This window comes from Mustela putorius, unplaced genomic scaffold (genome assembly GCF_011764305.1).
Source record: "Mustela putorius furo isolate JIRA1106 unplaced genomic scaffold, ASM1176430v1.1 tig00000081_pilon_pilon_pilon, whole genome shotgun sequence".
Lineage (NCBI taxonomy): Eukaryota > Metazoa > Chordata > Mammalia > Carnivora > Mustelidae > Mustela > Mustela putorius.
Window position 1 is genome coordinate 507240 of NW_025421272.1, and position 17212 is coordinate 524451.

The 17212-nt window shown below is 55.4% G+C and overlaps 1 protein-coding gene across 5 annotated transcripts; it reads right to left on the reverse strand.

Annotated features, from left to right (window-relative positions):
* Positions 1–732: 732 nt before the first annotated feature.
* On the reverse strand, positions 733–17083 carry GAL3ST1 (galactose-3-O-sulfotransferase 1). Of its 5 annotated transcripts, XM_004766429.3 has the most exons (4): positions 15282–15384; positions 4027–4069; positions 3058–3197; positions 733–2221 (listed from the first exon to the last, which is right to left on the reverse strand). In XM_004766429.3, exons 3-4 carry the CDS (start codon positions 3186–3188, stop codon positions 1084–1086), a joined length of 1269 nt encoding a protein of 422 aa, XP_004766486.1. In that variant the 5' UTR covers positions 3189–3197; positions 4027–4069; positions 15282–15384; the 3' UTR covers positions 733–1083. The 5 variants fall into 5 exon arrangements, with proteins under 5 accessions (XP_004766486.1, XP_012918942.1, XP_044920202.1 ...); XM_013063488.2 differs by lacking the exon at positions 4027–4069 and having other exon boundaries at positions 15282–17083; XM_045064267.1 differs by lacking the exon at positions 4027–4069 and having other exon boundaries at positions 8690–17083.
* Positions 17084–17212: the final 129 nt, after the last annotated feature.

Sequence of the window (17212 nt, forward strand, 5' to 3'; positions counted from 1 at the left end):
CTGCAAGGCGTCTGGGGCCCCAGAGAGAAGGTTTAGTTTAGGGTCTGATGTGTACTTCAGTTAAGTCCCTTCTGATCTCTCTCAGAATGTCAATTCCCACATCTGTAATATGGGATGGTAATGGTGCCTACCTCGAAGGGTGATCCTGAGGATTAATGGGATTATACAAGGAAACCTCAGCCTGGGCCCAGGGCCTGCTGCTCAGTGCTACCCCAAGAACTCCCCACCTCCCCATCTCACACACACACACACACACACACACACGGACTCTTAATCTGGACGCACACTCCATCCTCCCCAGCCCCTGTTCCAGTCCTACCACTTACTTGCTGTGTGATCTTGGCCAGATGACTTTCCCTCTCTGAGCTCCCTTCCTCATCTCTGGCATGAGGAAATGATAGTTCCCGCATTGCTGAGTTTTGATGAAGATGAATTGAAATAACGCACTCAGCCTAGTGCTGGACACATAACCAGTGTTGGGCTGGACTCAGTGACTGGTAGAGCTCCAGGATGATCGCACACACACATGCTCTTCCAGGTCTTGGTAGTTCCTGGGAGTTCTTCAACCACACAGGGCTTCAGCACCTAACAGGTGTGCGCCAAACCCTGCCACACCGCTGGGCTCCGTCCCACAGACACACTCAGGCACCCCCCATGCTCTCTTGCAGGTCCCCCCATCCTCATGGGCCATCTCCCACACAGGGCCCCACCAGTCAGCACCACAGAGGCTGATTAACAAAAAACACAACATCAAACGCCTTTACTTCTGAACTCTCCCCTTTAAGGGGAGGCAGGAAATAGAACATTCTTTTTTGGAGGGAAGGGGATTTAATTCTTTAAAACAAAACAAAACAAAACACAAAAACAAAACTAGAATTAGTCAAATACTGATCTGAGGCCCTGCCTGCCGAGGGCCCCGTTCCGGTTTGGCCGTGCCCCCCGCAGCAGACCCCACCTCACCCCGGGAGCCGGGATGGCACCAGGAGGGCCCAGCGGAGGCCGGCGGCACCCCACCCCCTGCGCCCCCACGCAGCCCCTCCTCAGCGATCCAGCTGGCCGAGGGGGCTGCGGGTGAGCGGGGTGTCACCACCTCAGAAAGTCCCGGATGAGCTTCCAGAGCTTAGTGACCCACAGGTTGACGCCGAGGTCCATAAGGTACTGGATCTCAGGCGTGAGCATGCGACGGCAGAGCTGCGCGTGCCTCTGCCCGATGCTCTTCTTGAGGTTGTAGCCGAGGATGGACTTGGCGCCCAGCGGCTGCCAGGGCTGCATGGCCGAGTCCTGGATGGCGGCGGCGTCCACAGCCCGGCCCCCGTCGATGCAGATGCGCCGCATGCGCTCGTTGGCGCGCCGCAGGGCGGCCACCTCCCGGGCCATGCGCTCTCGCCCGAACGCCTCCACCTTGCGCCAGAAGCTGGCGTTGAAGTGGCGGTAGAGGCGGGCGTCCAGCACGTTCCAGGCCGTGGCGCGCCGGTACAGCTCCCCGGAGAGGCGCGGCACCGCAGAGGTGCGGCGGGCGTTCAGCTTGAAGTAGAGCACGTCCTCGAGCTGCCAGCACAGCAGGTCCTTGAGCAGCACCAGGGACTCATCGAAGTACTCCTGCAGGAGCACCAGGTGGAAGCGGCGCTCCACCTCCAGGATGTGCTCCTGCACCTGCGGGTCGCCGGGGTCCAGGCCGCTGTCGTAGCCCAGGTCGAAGAAGAGCAGGTTGCGGAGGTAGTGGGCGTTGTAGCCGTTGGGGTCGTAGTAGCGGTCTGGGTCCTGCAAGAACTCGGCCAGCTTGTCGCGGCCCGAGAGCTTCCACGTGAAGGGCACCACCGAACCGAAGTAGTGGAAGGAGGACTCAAAGAGACGGGCGGGGTCGCGGAGCACGGTGATGAACGTGGCGTTGGGCGGCACCAGCCCGCGGACCTCGTCATAGTGGAAGCGCATGTGGTTGCAGATGATGTTGAAGCAGGCGCCGGGCCGGTAGTCCTGCACCAGGTTGCGAGCGAAGAAGGCTGGGTAGTCGAAGTCGTTGCGGCCATTAGGGAAGGCGAACTTGAGCCCGTGCTTCTGGCCAAAGCGGAACAGGATGTTGAGCAGCGTGCTGCTGGCCGTCTTGTGCGTCTTCATGAACACGATGTCGCGCCGAGGCTGGCAAGCTCCCGCAGAGCTGTTAGCGGGGGTCTCCAGCTCAGCGGGCTCCGGGGAGCAGGACGCTGTGCCTTCTGGGGTCCTTCTGTGGACGGAATGGTGGGGAGAGTCTCAGGGGCTGCTGGGGGCCATCCGGGACACAGAACCCCCAGTGCCCCGGTGTCTAAAGATGGGGGCTTTTGGGGGATGGTGGGGAGGAGGGGAGCCAGGACAGGGGACCAGACAGGCCTGCATCCAAGCAGTCCAAGCTGTCCTGCTTGGGTAGGGTGCTTTGGCCTCTCTGGCCTCACCTTCCTCATCTGTGAAATGGGGGAAATAACAGCCCCTCTGCGGTGTTGGTGTGAGGTCCAAGTGCGACAAGCTTGCTGGTTCCTGTCTCATTCCTGGCCACGGCATTGTCTGTTTATCATTAGCATGAGGCTAGACCACAGGAAATTTTGTAGGTTGGTTTTCAACCCAAAATAGTCAATCACTGGTGATTTCCTCTAGTTCGGCTTGATACCACCAGCTAAGAGCACCAACCATGGCAGACCTGGGCACAGCAGCCCCATGAGGGGGTGGGATAGCCTCATGGTTAGGAGCCAGGCCTGGGGCGGGGGCGCAGACAGACCCCGGTCTGAATCCAGGCCTTGCGTCAGCTTGCGTCAGTTGAGTTCTCCTGGACAAGTCACCTCCACCTCCTGGCCCCAATGGAGCCTCAGATGGTGATCAGCCCAGCCCCACACACAGTGTTACTGGGTCCTCACACTTCTATGAGGCAGGCTCTGTTATCATGCCCATTTTACAGAAGACACTGAGGCCCAGGGTTACACAGAGAGCTCTGCCCGTAGCACCATTTCTGCCCAGCACAGCATAATGCAGGGCCCAGGGTGCCCCCACACCCTAGACCCCACCCCTCAGCCCCCCAGGAGAGCCACTCACGTGGAGGCCAAGCCGGCATGCAGTGGGGGGACAGCATAGGAGTACAGCAGCACCAGGAAGCTGGTGAAGAGTGCGCCCAGCACCAGCCCCTTGGCCATGGACACCCAGCGCTTCTTCTGTGGCAGCGGCATCTCAGATACCTGTGGGGTCACAGAGCAGGGCAAGCATCAGGAGTCCAGCCTTGGGGAGCCTCCATGCCTGCCCAAGGCTTGGTGGGGTCATGGGCAGCCTTTGACATTGAGACTGCCCTTTGCAGGCTCTGTGGCACCCTGGCAAGGTCCACAGGAGGACAGAGAGACAAACACACAGAGAGCCACAGTGACAGGAGCACAAAGAGAGACGGTGGGCAAAGCCAATACAGAGAGAGACTGGGGTATGGCACAAGAAGCAGGTTCTACTAACTGTTTCAGTTTTAATGTTTTTAAAAATATTTTATTTATTTATTTGTCAGGAAAAGAGAGAGGGGGCACAAGCAGGGGGAGCAGTGGGCAGAGGGAGAAGCAGTCTCCCCACTGAGCAAGGAGTCCGAGGCGGGACTTGATTCTAGGACCCTGGAATCATGACCTGAGCTAAAGGCAGCCAGTTAACTGACTGAGCCAACCAGGTGTCCCTCAGTTTAAGTTTTTAAGGGTAGGGTGGGTACGTGGGTGTCATCAGTTTACTTTATACATTTTGGGGCTTCATAATGAAATTTTTTCTAAGACAGAAAAGAAGGCCCTCTTCCAGTGCCCCGTTCTTCCCTCGCCCCAGGCCTGGGGCCAGCACTATTCACAAGGAATCATTCACTTTTCAAAGACCCAGCCAGTGCCGCCTGTTCTCTATGCCACCCTTCCCAGCTGCCCAATGAAGGGCTGGCTCCTCAGCTCTTTTCACTGGTCCCTGTGCCCCTGGGTCTCGAGGGCAGGCAGATGGAGAAACTGAAGCTCTGAGTGAGGAAGGAGAGGGTTCAGGTCACCCAGGCAGACCTACCTCCTCTCTCTGACTGCCAGCAGGCAGGGATCCCCAGGTAAATCTGAATTTGAGATAAACAATGAATAAAATTTGTGTAATCTTATTTGTTTTTGAATATTTTATTTATTTGAGAGAGTGTGTGCGCATGCACAAGCATGGAGGGCAAAGTGAGGCGGAGAGGATCTGAAGCAGACTCCGTGCTGAGCACAGAGGCCCCCTACGTGGGGCTCGATCCCACGACCACAAGATCATGACCTGAGCCGAAACCAGGAGTTGGGCGCTTAATCAACGGAGCTGCCCAGGTGCCCCCAAATTTGTTTAATTTTACTACTGCATAGCACATGCTAAAAATTATTCAGCGTTTATCTGAAAATTACATTTAACTGGGTGTCTTTTTTTGTTGTTTGTTTTGGGTTTGGGGAGAAGTTTTTGGTCTAGTCTTTTGGTCTAACTGCAGCAACCCTAACAGCGGGGGACTGAGGCATGAACTGTAAGGGGGGTAGTTCGTGCTGAGGGATGGGAGTCCAAGAGAGAGCTGGGGCTTAGGGCACCTTCCTCCCTCCCCTTAGCTGTAAGACCAGAGCACAAAACTTTCCACTCTGGCTCTAACACACACGGCATGGGGGCCTTGGGCCTCTGAGGCCACAAGAACTCATGCACGCCACCCCGTGACCACACACACGGCACGTCCCTACCATCCCTGGGGGCAGAGGCTAAGTAGCCTGCCTAGAGGAGGACCCCACATATTTCCCTCTGGAAAAGCTACCCAAGGCATCCATAAACCCTTCTTGGAGAAGGGGCACTCCAGGTCCCACCCCACCAGACAGCCCTGAGTCTTCTGCTCATCCTCTAGAAATTTCTCATCACAGGAAAGGACATGAGGAAGCAATGTGCAGAGGAAGAAGCTACACAAAAGAGAAGCCAGGCTCCCTCAGAACAATGACACAGCCCTGTTCCCTCTTAGGTGGGCTAGGTGGACAGAGCAGGGGTAAACGAGAATGGGGGAGAATGTTTCTAGAAGGCAGTTCATCCTAGCAAAGGAGGAATGTATAAGCTCTCCAAATTCCAACGATTCCATAGAAACACTTCGGCAGAGTCCCACATGGCATGGTGTTAAATTTAAAAAATTAGAAACGACCTCAACGTCCATCAGTGGGGGATGTTACACAAACCGAGACCTGTTCCCAGACGGAGTCCTCTGCACACGTTAACAAAACAAGACAGAGCTAAGTGGACTGGCTCAAAAACACACCATTATCTAATAATGTGAAAAAAAAAAAAAAAAGAAACTTCCAGAACACTATGCCCCCAAATCCATTTATGTATACATGTAGTCCCAGAAACAACTGGAAGGCAGTATTCTAAATTTTAACAGCAGTATCCTCTACCTTGCTGGGAAAGGGGGTATATACGGGAATATTTTTCTATATTATGCATTTCTGTAACAACTGCTTTTTTAATCCAAAAAAAGGGCAAAATTCTTTCAACATTTTAAAATAACAGGTGATAATGCAGTGTGGGGTAAGGTGGCTAGCCAGTCTGGTCATGGAAGGGAAGGTGCTTATCCCAGGCTGTGGAGGCCCCAGTCAGGAACCCCCATGGAGTCCCAGTTTCTCATCTGTAAAATTGGGAAGCTGAGAGTCCCCCCACCCCCCGCCGCCATCATTGACTCTTTCAGAGACAGAGGAGGCAAAGAAAGCAATGAGCGTGTAGTTATCTTTCAAAGAGTGTTAGCTGTTTCCCTCCTGAGCCCCCGGGGACCTGGTCCTGGTCGTCTCAGTCTTTGTCACCCTCAGGGTGGGCTCGCTGCGGCCCAGTCCCAGCACAAAGCAGCTCCATGCATCAGGTGCCCCAACTGGGCTCCCACCCTGCTGGGGGACCCAGTAGAAAATAGGGCAGAGCAGTAGGCCAGGCCAGAGCCTCAAACTCCCTACCCAAACCCTGAGTGGGGCCCTAGGCCTCAGGTTCTCTGGCTTTAAAACACGGAAGGGTAAAATTCCTGCCCTCCCCAGATCCCAGGGCCCACTCTTGGCCCAGCAGCCCCACTCACCAGGGCACTTGCCAGAAATCTGGGAGGCTGATAGCAGAAGATCTGGGGTGGAGGCCCAGCAGCAGGGGGCAGACCAGCTCCCCAGAACCACCAATCAGGCTCCTCTAGCCTGGCCCAGGACAGCGCCCCCACCCAGCCCATCACGGCTTCACTCATTCATTTGTCCACTCTGCCACTTGGGCTTCCTGAAACCATGCCTGCCCTCGGGTTTCACCTTGGAGCCCCTGTTATGAGCCAGGCCCTGGGCAGGGGCTTCTCTAGAGCATCTCACTGATCCTGCTCAGCTATCCCGGGAGGCTAACCTCCTGTCACCCACATTTTGCAAATGGGGAAATCAAGGTTCCAGGGGGTGATGTGACTTGCCCAGGGTCACTCGGAAAGGCAGGGAGCAGGGCTGAGATTTAGGCCCTAGTCTGTCGGCCTCCAATATGCACCCTCCAGCTTTGTCTGTGGCAGCCCCCGCCTGGTGTGTCCTAAGCCCAGTCCCAAGCCTGCAGGAAGTGTGTATGTGACAAAAAGATCGGCCACAGGAGGCCAAAGTGTGGCTAATGGGGCTCTGTCCTAGCAGCACAGCAGGGTCTGGCCCCTGTGGGCTGGGGCAGGGCAGCCAGGAGGAAGAGAGGAGAAACAGAGGGCACTTTGGGGGCTGGTCCCTACTGTCTCAACAGCCTTCCTGCCTGGCCTCTGTGAACTTGGGCATGCCGCTCAGCCTCCCCATCTTAGTCTCCTCACGTGTACAATGGGCACACAGCACCAAGATCAGGGCAAACAGGGCCCTTGGTAATCACAGGCATAGTCCCTGGGTAGACCAAGCTCTAGACAGGGGCTGGCCGGCCGCCAGAAGCCTAGCGGAGAAGAGTCATGAGACTGAGATTTCAACGCCAGGATGCACGTACACAGGCAGAGATCAGTACACATTAATTATTATTATCATCACTATTGACCAGGGCCCCGGTTCCCAGGCCTCCCATAAGGGAGGAGAGATCCTGTCTGTGCCCGGAGGCAGACAAGCATGAAGGGAAGTCATCCCTGCGCTGTCAGAGCCTGGCACCTAGTTAATGTTTGGTCAATGACCCCCATGACCCTCAGGACAGAGGGAGCTAGAGATAACTTAAGGGTGTGAGAGCCACATGTGTGAGTCACACATCCAAGGGCCACCTGGAGCCAGCACCTGGAACCAGGGTCCTGCGTTTGAGACCGGGTTCAGCCGTTTCCTTTCTGTAGAAGGAAATCTAGGCAAGCCTGTGTCCCTCTCTGGGTCTTAGATTCTCCTCTAAAATGATGATGCCATCCCCCTGCATAAGATGCTCTATTCAGATCTTCCTCATCCCACAAGGAAAGAGCCCAGCACAGGGCTGGAGCAGAGCAGACACCACTGGGCATGGATGGCCATCAGTATAATTAACATCATTATGATTGCCCTCCCAGGGTCCCAGTCAAGGCCCCTTCAAGGTCTGTGCCCCCTGGCCTGTGATGGAGGCTTGCAGTCAGGGGACAGCCCCAGGTCCAAAGCATGGAGTACCATGGACAATTACAGTGTGGCCTGAGCCTCACAGTCTCCAATCTGAGAATACAGCATAGCAGGGAGGCTAAGGCTCAGAGAGGGTGGCGTCACCCTCGAGGTCACACAGCACAGCAGCAGCAGACAGAACTAGAACCTGGGTCTTTCTTCCTCTGCCCAAGGTGGTGACAGTCCCAGGCACTCAGGGCCGATGGTCCCTCCCCTTCTATTCCTATCCTTCTTGGTTACCCTAGTGACATTGTCCTCCATCTACGCTGACAGCTGGCTCCAGGCCAGGCCCAGCACTCCTCCTGTTCCTTTGGACCAGCACCCTCTAGAGAATGAAGGAGAAACAGGACTCATCCCCACAGCAGGCACACAGGGAAACCAAGCCCGGGATGGTAAACCATCTGTCCTTTGGCGTCACTGCCACAATCAGGCAGGCCTTGGTCCCAGGTGTCCTGCTCCCCCCAGGGACCCCTGTGCTGGGGTGGAGGAAGACACACTCACCTTGGGCGGCAGCTGGCTGCCCCTCTCCTCTCCCTGTCTGAGCCACATCTGACTCCCAAGCCGTCTCTGCGGTCACTGGGAAACAGGAACGCACCAATGACACCCAGCAGTGCTCAGCTGGCTCCCTCATGCTCCAGCGAATGTGAATATTCATGAGTTCCCTCCCTGGGGATACCAGGTGGCATGTGTCTGTACCCTGCAGGTACTGCCTGGGCCCTCTGCCAGGGGCACATTCCGGGTGGTCCCTGACTATCTCTAGACCCCAGCAGCCAGACAGCTCCTTTGCCCCGGGGCTCAGCCAGGTCTCGGGTGTCCTTGCACCAAGGACACAAGCAGCCGCAGAGCCCTGCAGAGAGTCAGGGAGGCTAACTGCTCCTCGAACATCTCGTTTAAGTCCCACGGCTGCTCTATGCATTAGTCCACTCTCCAGGTGAAGGAATAGAGGCTCAGAGAGGTGAACTCACCCGTACAGGGTCACACAGTTAGCCGGGGACTGTCAGAGCCAGATAGGAAAATCCAAATGCAGACTTGCCAAATTCCAGGGCTTAGAGATACTGAGACACAACCAGAGACCAAAGTTTGTCTAAAATCAGCAGAGCCCACAAAAGCAAGCAACTCACCTGGGAGTCCTCCTGGGGGCAGAGAACCTGACCAGCTCTGCGAGGATCAGTCTGATGAGATTTCACCTCTGAGCCCCAAGTCCTTCATCAAAGAGGCAGTACAGATAGATCATGCCTCTCCTGTCGGCATCCTGTGTGGGGATGGGTGCACGGGACACCACGCGATTCAGGCCCGCTGCAGGTGCCGATCATTCCCAAGGTCTTGGCAAGAAGAGGAAGTTCTCGGAGCCCTGTCCTAAATCCCAAGGGCCCTCAGGTTCACCCAAGGCGCCAAAATCTCTTGCACCCCTCTCTTAGCTGGGTTTAGGTTTGTCTTCGGGTCTGGGTTCGGCCTTGCCATGAACAGAGGATACCTAGAAAAGCACCTCACATCCTTCTATCAGGCACAGGGGTCCTGGGGATCAAGATTTACTGGTAATTGACCATCTGTTGATAGTGATCATTATTGTGATAGTTATTAATCTCACACTGAGCACTTTCATAGGCTGACCAGCTGCCAGCTCCTCTCAGGGAGCAGCAGGCATCTGACACCACTCAAGACGCTTTGCCCTTTCCCCCATAGCCTCACCTAGCCTGGGAGCAGCCCTCAAGGCTCCATGAAATACCAGAGCTTAAATAGCCACAGGGAGGACCAAAAGTCCATAGCTGGATTGCTGAATTGGCCCAGGGCATGGGAAAGAGCTGTTCCATCTGTTCTAGACTGAGTTAGTGGAAAAACAAATAAATGTATGGGGAGGAGGATGAGTTAGGGCAGAGCCGGTAACAAACAGCAGAGAGGTGGTTTATAAGTGTGGACTCTTGACCAGAGTTCACTCTTGTGCTCAGTCAGGACTTCCCACACATCACACACCCTCATGATCCTTGTCACTAGAGGCCCCGTTTCCACCCCTACTTTACAGAGGAGGGAGCTGATGCTCAAGGACGCGATGTGACAAGCCCCGTGTCACCAGAGGTTAAGGATCTTGGGCAGGAGGGAGTGGAGATCAGGCTCCTGAACAAAAGGTGAGGTCATGGTGGGGTGGGAAGGCAGGCAAAGAAGAGACACGTGAAGCAGAGCTTTCTAGAGTAGGAAGCATTGAAAGCAGAACCTACGCTTCCAGCCCTGCCACAGGGTTCTCCTCTCAGGGTATGATAGTGACATTATCTCTGGCAGGTTCTCCCCCCATCCCAGCCAAAGAAACAAAATATAGAAAATGTTTTTAATTATAAGGGCAGTACATATCATTGAAAAAAAAATTCAGACAAGAAGACAATGAAAAAAGCCCCATTCCCAGAGGTCACTGACCTTACAGCTTTAGCACAAGCCTCCCTACATTTTTTTCCGTCTATAAACCCATACAGATGATAGAAGGGTCCCATTTTGTCTTACGCTTGCTCCCTCCTCCCATGTCAACAGGTTGGGGACATCTTTTGTGACCCCAGTGAGTCTACAGTTGATCTGTTCCACTGCACCGTGCCCCGAGCTAGGGTTCATGATTCCCGGGCCAGAGTTCTGGGCTCACAGTCCTGGGGGTGAGAGGAGCAGGCGGCTGCAGGTGCTGTGATGGGGGACAGGCTGGTAGGGCTTGCTGGAATGCAAACACCTGATCCAGCCTGAGGCGGACAGGAAGAGCATGCTCAGGGAGGCTTTCCTGGAGTTAGGGATTCCTGATAGTGGAAGAGGCTATGTGCTCTCTGATTTCCAAAGGCAGCTAGTTCCCTTTTCTCCCTGAGTGTGTGGCTGAACTACATTTCCCATCCTCCCTTGTGGTTCAGCGTCCTTGTGTGACTGAATTCTGGCCAACGGAATGTGAGCAGAATAATAGCTGTTGATGTCAGGTGGGCGGGCCTTCTCTGTGGTCTCCTTTGGCATATGCTGGATGAATGGGGCCGTCTTCTATGATCTGGAGATGGGTGGGTGGGGGGCATAAGAAGGGAGAGGCTGGTATTGGCATCACCACTCCCTAAACACCCAATTAGATTTCATGAAATGACAACTAAACTGCCATTGTGTTAAGTCTTTCCAAACTTGGGCCTTTCCTAAGCAACTAGGCTTAACTAATGCACTTGTTACCCTGGAATGAGCCAGACAGAGAGAAAAGCATGTGCAAAGACGCAGAAACTAACAGATATTCACCTTGGCCAGAGTGTGCAGCATGTGTGTATGTCAGAGGCTGGGTTTGCAGGGGGAGACTAGAGGGACAGCCAGAAAAGGGACAGGGGCAGGCAGGAGATGCAGGGTCTTGAGGAAGCATACTAAGGAATCTGGCCTGGATCCTGTGGGCAATGGGGAACCCTGGAGAGTCTTCAGCAAAGAAGAGAGGAGATGGGATTCCCATGAGGCTGCTAGATGGAAAGTGAATGGTAGGGGTGGGGAAGGACTGGGAGAAGCCAGTAGACCTTGACAGTGGTTGTTACAGCTGTCTAGGTATGAAATGACCTGGACGAAGGAGAAGCCTGGGAATGAACTGGAACCATCTGTAGGCCATGGCATAGACAACATTTGGTGAATGATAGGGTGTGGAGGAGGGAAGGGAAGAACCCCTGTTGGGGTGACTAAGCGGGGAGTTGGCTGGGGTCGGAGCTAGTCCCTGAGTGGGGGAAGCTAAGAGAGGGGTATGTTTAGTATTGGGGTTGGAAGGGCAATGTCAGTTTCAGTTTAGGACAAGTTGAGTCTGAAGGAATGCTTGTAGAATATGCAAAGAGCAGTAAGATCCCTTACCTGGAGCACAAGAGGGAGATCTCAGTGGAAAGAGACTGGGAGGCATGGGCACAGAGGTGAGAACTGAGGTCAAAAGAGCAGATGGAATCCACCAGAGAAAGGGGGAGGAAGGTGAAGAGTCCTGCCGTAAGAGCAAGAGTCTCCCAAGGAGATAAAGATGAAGGGCCTCTAAAGCCATGGACTGTAGAACATTCCATGGAACACTACTCCCCAAGAACCATTCCCTGACTGATGGGCATCCCTGCTGTTTGCTCAGTGCACACACAAAGGAACAGGATTCTATAAGATAAGGTAAAGGGGTGAGGGTGTCCTAGGGCTGTTCCTTGTACCTGGAAGGGAATCTCGTGGGGACACTGGAGGAGACTTTCAAAGTGGAACAAGACTCACCCTACAGTGCTTGGGCTGCATATTTGACAGCAACTATTACAGGCCTAAAGGCACCCATCCTCAGACCCAGCAATTCCACCTATGGCCATTTGTTCACAGAAGATGACCTAACAGGAGATCTGAGGTGGGTGCAAAAATATAGCAAAGGGAAAAGGTAGAAACAAATGTCCAATGATAGGGAATGGTTAAAAATATTACATGATATTCACCCCACGGTTTATTATGTACTCATTTAAATTATGTCTACAATATATAATAAAGTAAAACACACACACATGCACGCACATACAGACACACAATTTTGTTTTACAAAGAGTCTGTATTACTTTGAAAAAAAATTAGAATGAAAAAGATGCTTCCATTTTTTTAAAAAACTGCAGTCTGGCTGGAGGAAGAGAGAGAATTGGCCTACCCCACCTTGCTGTGTGACCACGGAGCTCTCTGAGCCTCAGTATCCAAAACTGGGGAAGAAACAGCAGGCGCCCAGGGCAGAGAAGCTGGGAAGTGTGGACTGCACAGTTAAAGGTGCAGACAGGACAGGTTGGCCCTCCAGCCAGGAGCTCTGGCACAGTGCCCTGCAGGGACCCAGCAGTGGGGTGCCCCTCCGGAGTGGAGTGCTGGAGGAGACATGGGGAGGATCACCCAGGGAGGGAATTCAGCTGAACCCCAAGCTGCTGGCTCACAGGACCACCCCCAAACTGTCAGCCCTGACGTCTTGCCCTCCTGCCTGTCCCCTGGGCTGCGGGGATGACTGCCAGCTGGGTCCCAGGTCCTGCAGCTGATTGAAAGAGGGCAATGTTCTTTGATGATTCAGAAGGCACTTTCTCATCTTGCAGGGTCACCTATTTCTACCGTTTCAAATGGCAACCATGCCTGGAACTCCCAACAGACTTCCCAGGGTCACCTGCTAGCCATGGGATGGGTGGGAACACTGAGGCTCAGAAACTAGAAGAGGAGTTCACCGGCAGAACTACAAGCAAGCTCTTCCTGCTACACCGCCTTGTTTGGGCAAAGTCACCACCAGGGCTGAGTTGACCCCAAGTAGCTTCAAAGGCGCAAAACACAGCTTAACCAAGAAGTCAGTGGTTTCTTCATTAGCTCCCAGTTACTGGGAACACAGGAGGTGAGTATGTGGAAGTTGGTAATAATCGTTCTCTGTATCCTCTAGCACGGCTGAGATGTTTTTTAAAGGAATGTCATGCACTTGTTTGCATAAAAATATGTAACAGTATGAAGGTTTTTAAAAGGTCCTGAGCACCTGCTGTGCACAATGTCCGGGTTCTGCCCACCAGCCTCTCCCCTCCTGGAGAGGCTGAGATGCTCTAGCTATGAATTCTGACTCTACCAGTCCCCAGCTGGGTGATCTTGGGCCAGTGACTTCCCCTCTCTGAGCCTCATTGTCTCAACAATGGGAATATTCTGCCCCTCTCAGGGCTTACTAAAAGGATTAAACTGGAAGAGGCATGCAGGACCCTTTGCTCAAACCTTGGATCATTATCATGACCCTTCTAGACCCACTTGGCAGATGAAATAGGACCCATCAGTGCAGACTCCTGGAAGGCAACCCTCCTCCATCCAAACCCCTATATTTCCCATGCTCCAGACCTGAGTTCCCTCATCCCCAGATTTTACATCGGGGGAAACTGAGTCACAGGTAGGAAAGGACTTGCCTAACATCTCATGGCAGTTCAGGGAGGGCACTGTTGGAATCAGGTCTGGGAGTGCCCAAGCCACCTGGAGCTGCCAGGTGGGAAAGAAGTTATCATCTGGGGCCCCAGTTCTTCCCAACCATCACTAACCACCTGGTGATTCCTCCAGCCCCCAGCCCACTGATGCCCAAGGGTACGTCTGCTCTCTCCTGCCCTCCCTGTCTAGAGTAGAATAGCCCTCCTAAGAGGGCTTGTTCTTCCCCATATTCCTCACCCAGTCCAAGTGAAGCAGGAAGCCCTTCACAGGCCTGCTGCCGCGCCTGCAATTCCATCTGTGCCTCATTCGCCTAGGTTAATCACTGCCTCTCACCACAGTGACACTCAGTCCCCTAGGGCCCAGAGTGGGGGCTGTCAGGGAAACACTCTTTCTTGCTGGGGAACAAGAGGGCATCTGCCCCATGTCTCAAACAGCAGTCCCAGGCCCACTGGACAAGGGGATATGCAGGAAGCAGGCTCCTCTGTCCACAGGGAGCTTCCTTGAGGCAGGGCTCCGCCTGAGTGAGAAGCAGGGAATGAAGCAGCCCGAGGTGGCAGCTGGAAACAGGGCTCTGTTGTCTCCGCTCTCAGGGTAGCAGCTTACCCACCCCCTGAGTGTCAGGCAGAGCTGGGAGCTAGGAAGGCAAGAGGGGGGAGGGGTCCTGAGCTAGGGGTTTGGGGCAGCACAGACCAATCTGGGAGCCTAGGACCCCAGAGCAGCAGAGAGGTCTTGAGCAGGGCTACAATCCTGAGATGTGGGCTGGGACAAGACTCCTGTGATTCATAATCAACTCAGCCACCTTTGAACTATGTATGACCTTGGGCAAGTCACTGAATTGCCCTGGACCTCAGTTCCCCCCAAGGATAATGGGAATGCCCTCTTTCACAGGACAAAGTACAGGGGCTGCTCTGGCCCAGGCCGGCCCGTGGCCTTAAACCTCTCTGGGTCTCAGGTCATGCCCCTGGTAAAGGAAGAGGTTGGATTCTCCCAACTGGACTGTCCTCCTGAGGATTTTCATGGCACCGGTCACCTTGGCAACCCAGGGGATCGGGTGTCAGGCCTGCAGCCCTCCCTCCCTCCTCCTGGTGTGGGTTACTGCAGCCAGATGTGCAGATGCTACTGCGGCCTCCTCTCCAGCTCCAGGCAGGTGGGAACAGGGAGCCCTACTGGGAAGAGACCAGTCTTGCTCTGTGCTGTGACCAAGTACCTGCTTGTTAATGAGGGCAGACCAAGCTGTATCCCCTCCTGACACTGGTCCTAGAAAATCAACCGGCTGGATTTCCTATGGACCCTTCCTGGATATCAGGGCTTGTCCCACTTACAAGCTTCTCTTTGGTGGCCTTGGGCCTTCCTCAAGCAGAGGGGGATCCATCCCTCCCCCTAGCCCCAGCCCCTGGTCTGATGCCCCTTCCCCCCAACCACTTCTGGAGAGCACTGGTGGGAACAGGGGAGATCCCTGCCCTTCCTCCCCCAGGTCTCAGGCTGCTGTGTCCAAGATTAATCATTAATGGACTTCCAGCTCCAGCCCAGTTCCAGCCCCACCCACCCTGTCCGAGGACTGGGACAACCCTGGAAAGGGGGCGATGAGGAAAAAACCAAGGGCAGGGCACACACCAACGTACCCCCGCAGCTGCCGACCCTCTGTCAGCCCAAAGGGCACTCATTCCCTGGAGCAGCTGTTGGCACTCTCGCACCACCCAGGTCTGAGAGTGACTCCCACGGTCCCTGTTTGGAGGTCTGGGTAGCGCCGGCTGCAGCCTCAGGCAGGGCACAGACAGGGCACAGGCAGGCAGTGGGTGTTGGGCTCCCAGAACATACCTTAGCCCCGTTCTCCTCGGGCCTGGCGTGGCTGTTTCGGTCCCGGGCCCGCGCCGCCCGGGCGCTCACTAGGCGGCGGGGCGTACCCGCCCAGGCCCCCAACTCCACCGGACCTGAACCATGCTCCCGCCGCCGCCTCCGCCACCACACTCCCTCCGGCCAGGTGCGGCCGCCAGCCTGGCCCATCCCCCGGTGCTGCGGCCAATAGGCGGCCAGCCACGGCCCCCTCCCGGCCCCTCCGCTCCTGCCTGGGACGCACAGAAGCCGCATTCAGCGTCCCCGCGCGAAACGCTGCGCCCCCGCCGCCGGCTCAACAAGGCGCGTTTGTCTCGGGAGCGCCAACGGGGCCATTGTCCCACTGCAGGACCCTGAGGCTCGGCTGAGCTGCGGCCCGGAAGGGGATTCGAGGGTGCCTGGGAAACGGGGTGGCGTGGTGCTGGTGATGAGGGCAGCCCAGCTCTGGGCAAAGGGAAGTGGCTAGACTAGTCACTGAGCTTTTACTGGGGTCTCTGGAATCCTAAATATCCAACATAAGGTACGGCCTCCTGCTCAAGTCAGTGCGAGTTGGGGACACATTTTTGGGGTCTAAATTGTGGATGGGGGCAGGATCCCTAGAGGGAAGCTCAGGCAAGGGACCTATCTCCAACCAGTCTGGCCACTAGGTCTCCGCTGACCCCACCTCTCCAGGGTGTCCACAAGGGGTGCACCACCCAGATGCAGGCACCGCAACCATGATCCACCTTCTTTCAGTCCCCAGCTTCCCTCCTCACTGCCGAGGAGGACCAAGGACAGGAACTCCTGCCCACCTGGGCCGGGAATGCACAGCTCCAGCGGTGGGCATTGCAAAACCTGCTCCCCACTCGGTGGGGCATGGGCTGCGCAGAGCCCTGCTGCCCCCGCCATAACTGGGCGACGCTGGGACGCTGGAATGGGGAAAATTCCACATCTGCATGGCTGCCAGGGATTTTCCTGGATCCAATTGGCTCACTCTCCAGCCTTGCCTTAGCACCCTTGCCATGGCCCTGATCCCATCCCTGCCCCGGAAGCACATCCACCAGCCCCACCCTCACCAGCGTGCAAGAGTATAGCACAGCCCTCTCCACCCACAGCAGGGCCTGGCCAAGACAGGGGCCTTGGGTTCTCTGCTCTCCTGCCAGAGCCTGCCCAAACTCACTCCCACCCCTGTCTGGACCCTCCTCCCCCAGCCAGGCCTGCAGCCACTGCCCAAAAAACTACAGAGTGTGGGCACAGTTGAGGGGTATAGGGCCAATGCCCTCAGGTGCCTAGACATGAAACCCAGTTCCAAACCCACATTCCACCACCCTTGCCCCTGCTCCTGAGAGCCCTCAGCACCCTGAGGGGGCTATTCAGAAATTCCCTGCTTGATCTGGGAGGCGCTGAGTGACCATCCCAAGTGCTGGTTTCTGGCCCTGGCTCTGCTGTGAGGCACTGGACCTCCGGGCAAAGGCAAGTCTCTCCAGGCCTGAGCAAGAGCACTGTCAGGGGCAGGAGGGAAGCTGCAATGACGGCCCAGCAAGGGTCACGAGTCAGACTGCATGCAACACCCACAGGGGGTTACTGGACAATTCTGCCCATGAGCCTACAACGTAAAGCTAAGTACCCACGACTCAAGCTGCACAGAGCTCTCAGGTGCTGGCTTCTCCGTCCTAGGCTCACTCTAGCAACCAGTTACCACAATCACAGCTGGTGTTAGAGCACCTTCCTTCCCAGGCACCCGGCCCTATGGAGTCTGCACAACACTATCACTGAACCTTCCTCCCCCACCCCCAACCCCCAGAGACGTACCAGAACTTCTACCCCTAATTTACACAGGAGGAAGCAATGTTCACAGAGGAAAAAATACCTGGGCTGGAATGTGAACCAAGCGCAGACTCCACTTCACTAGGTGGCCCTTCTCCAACCCCATGAAG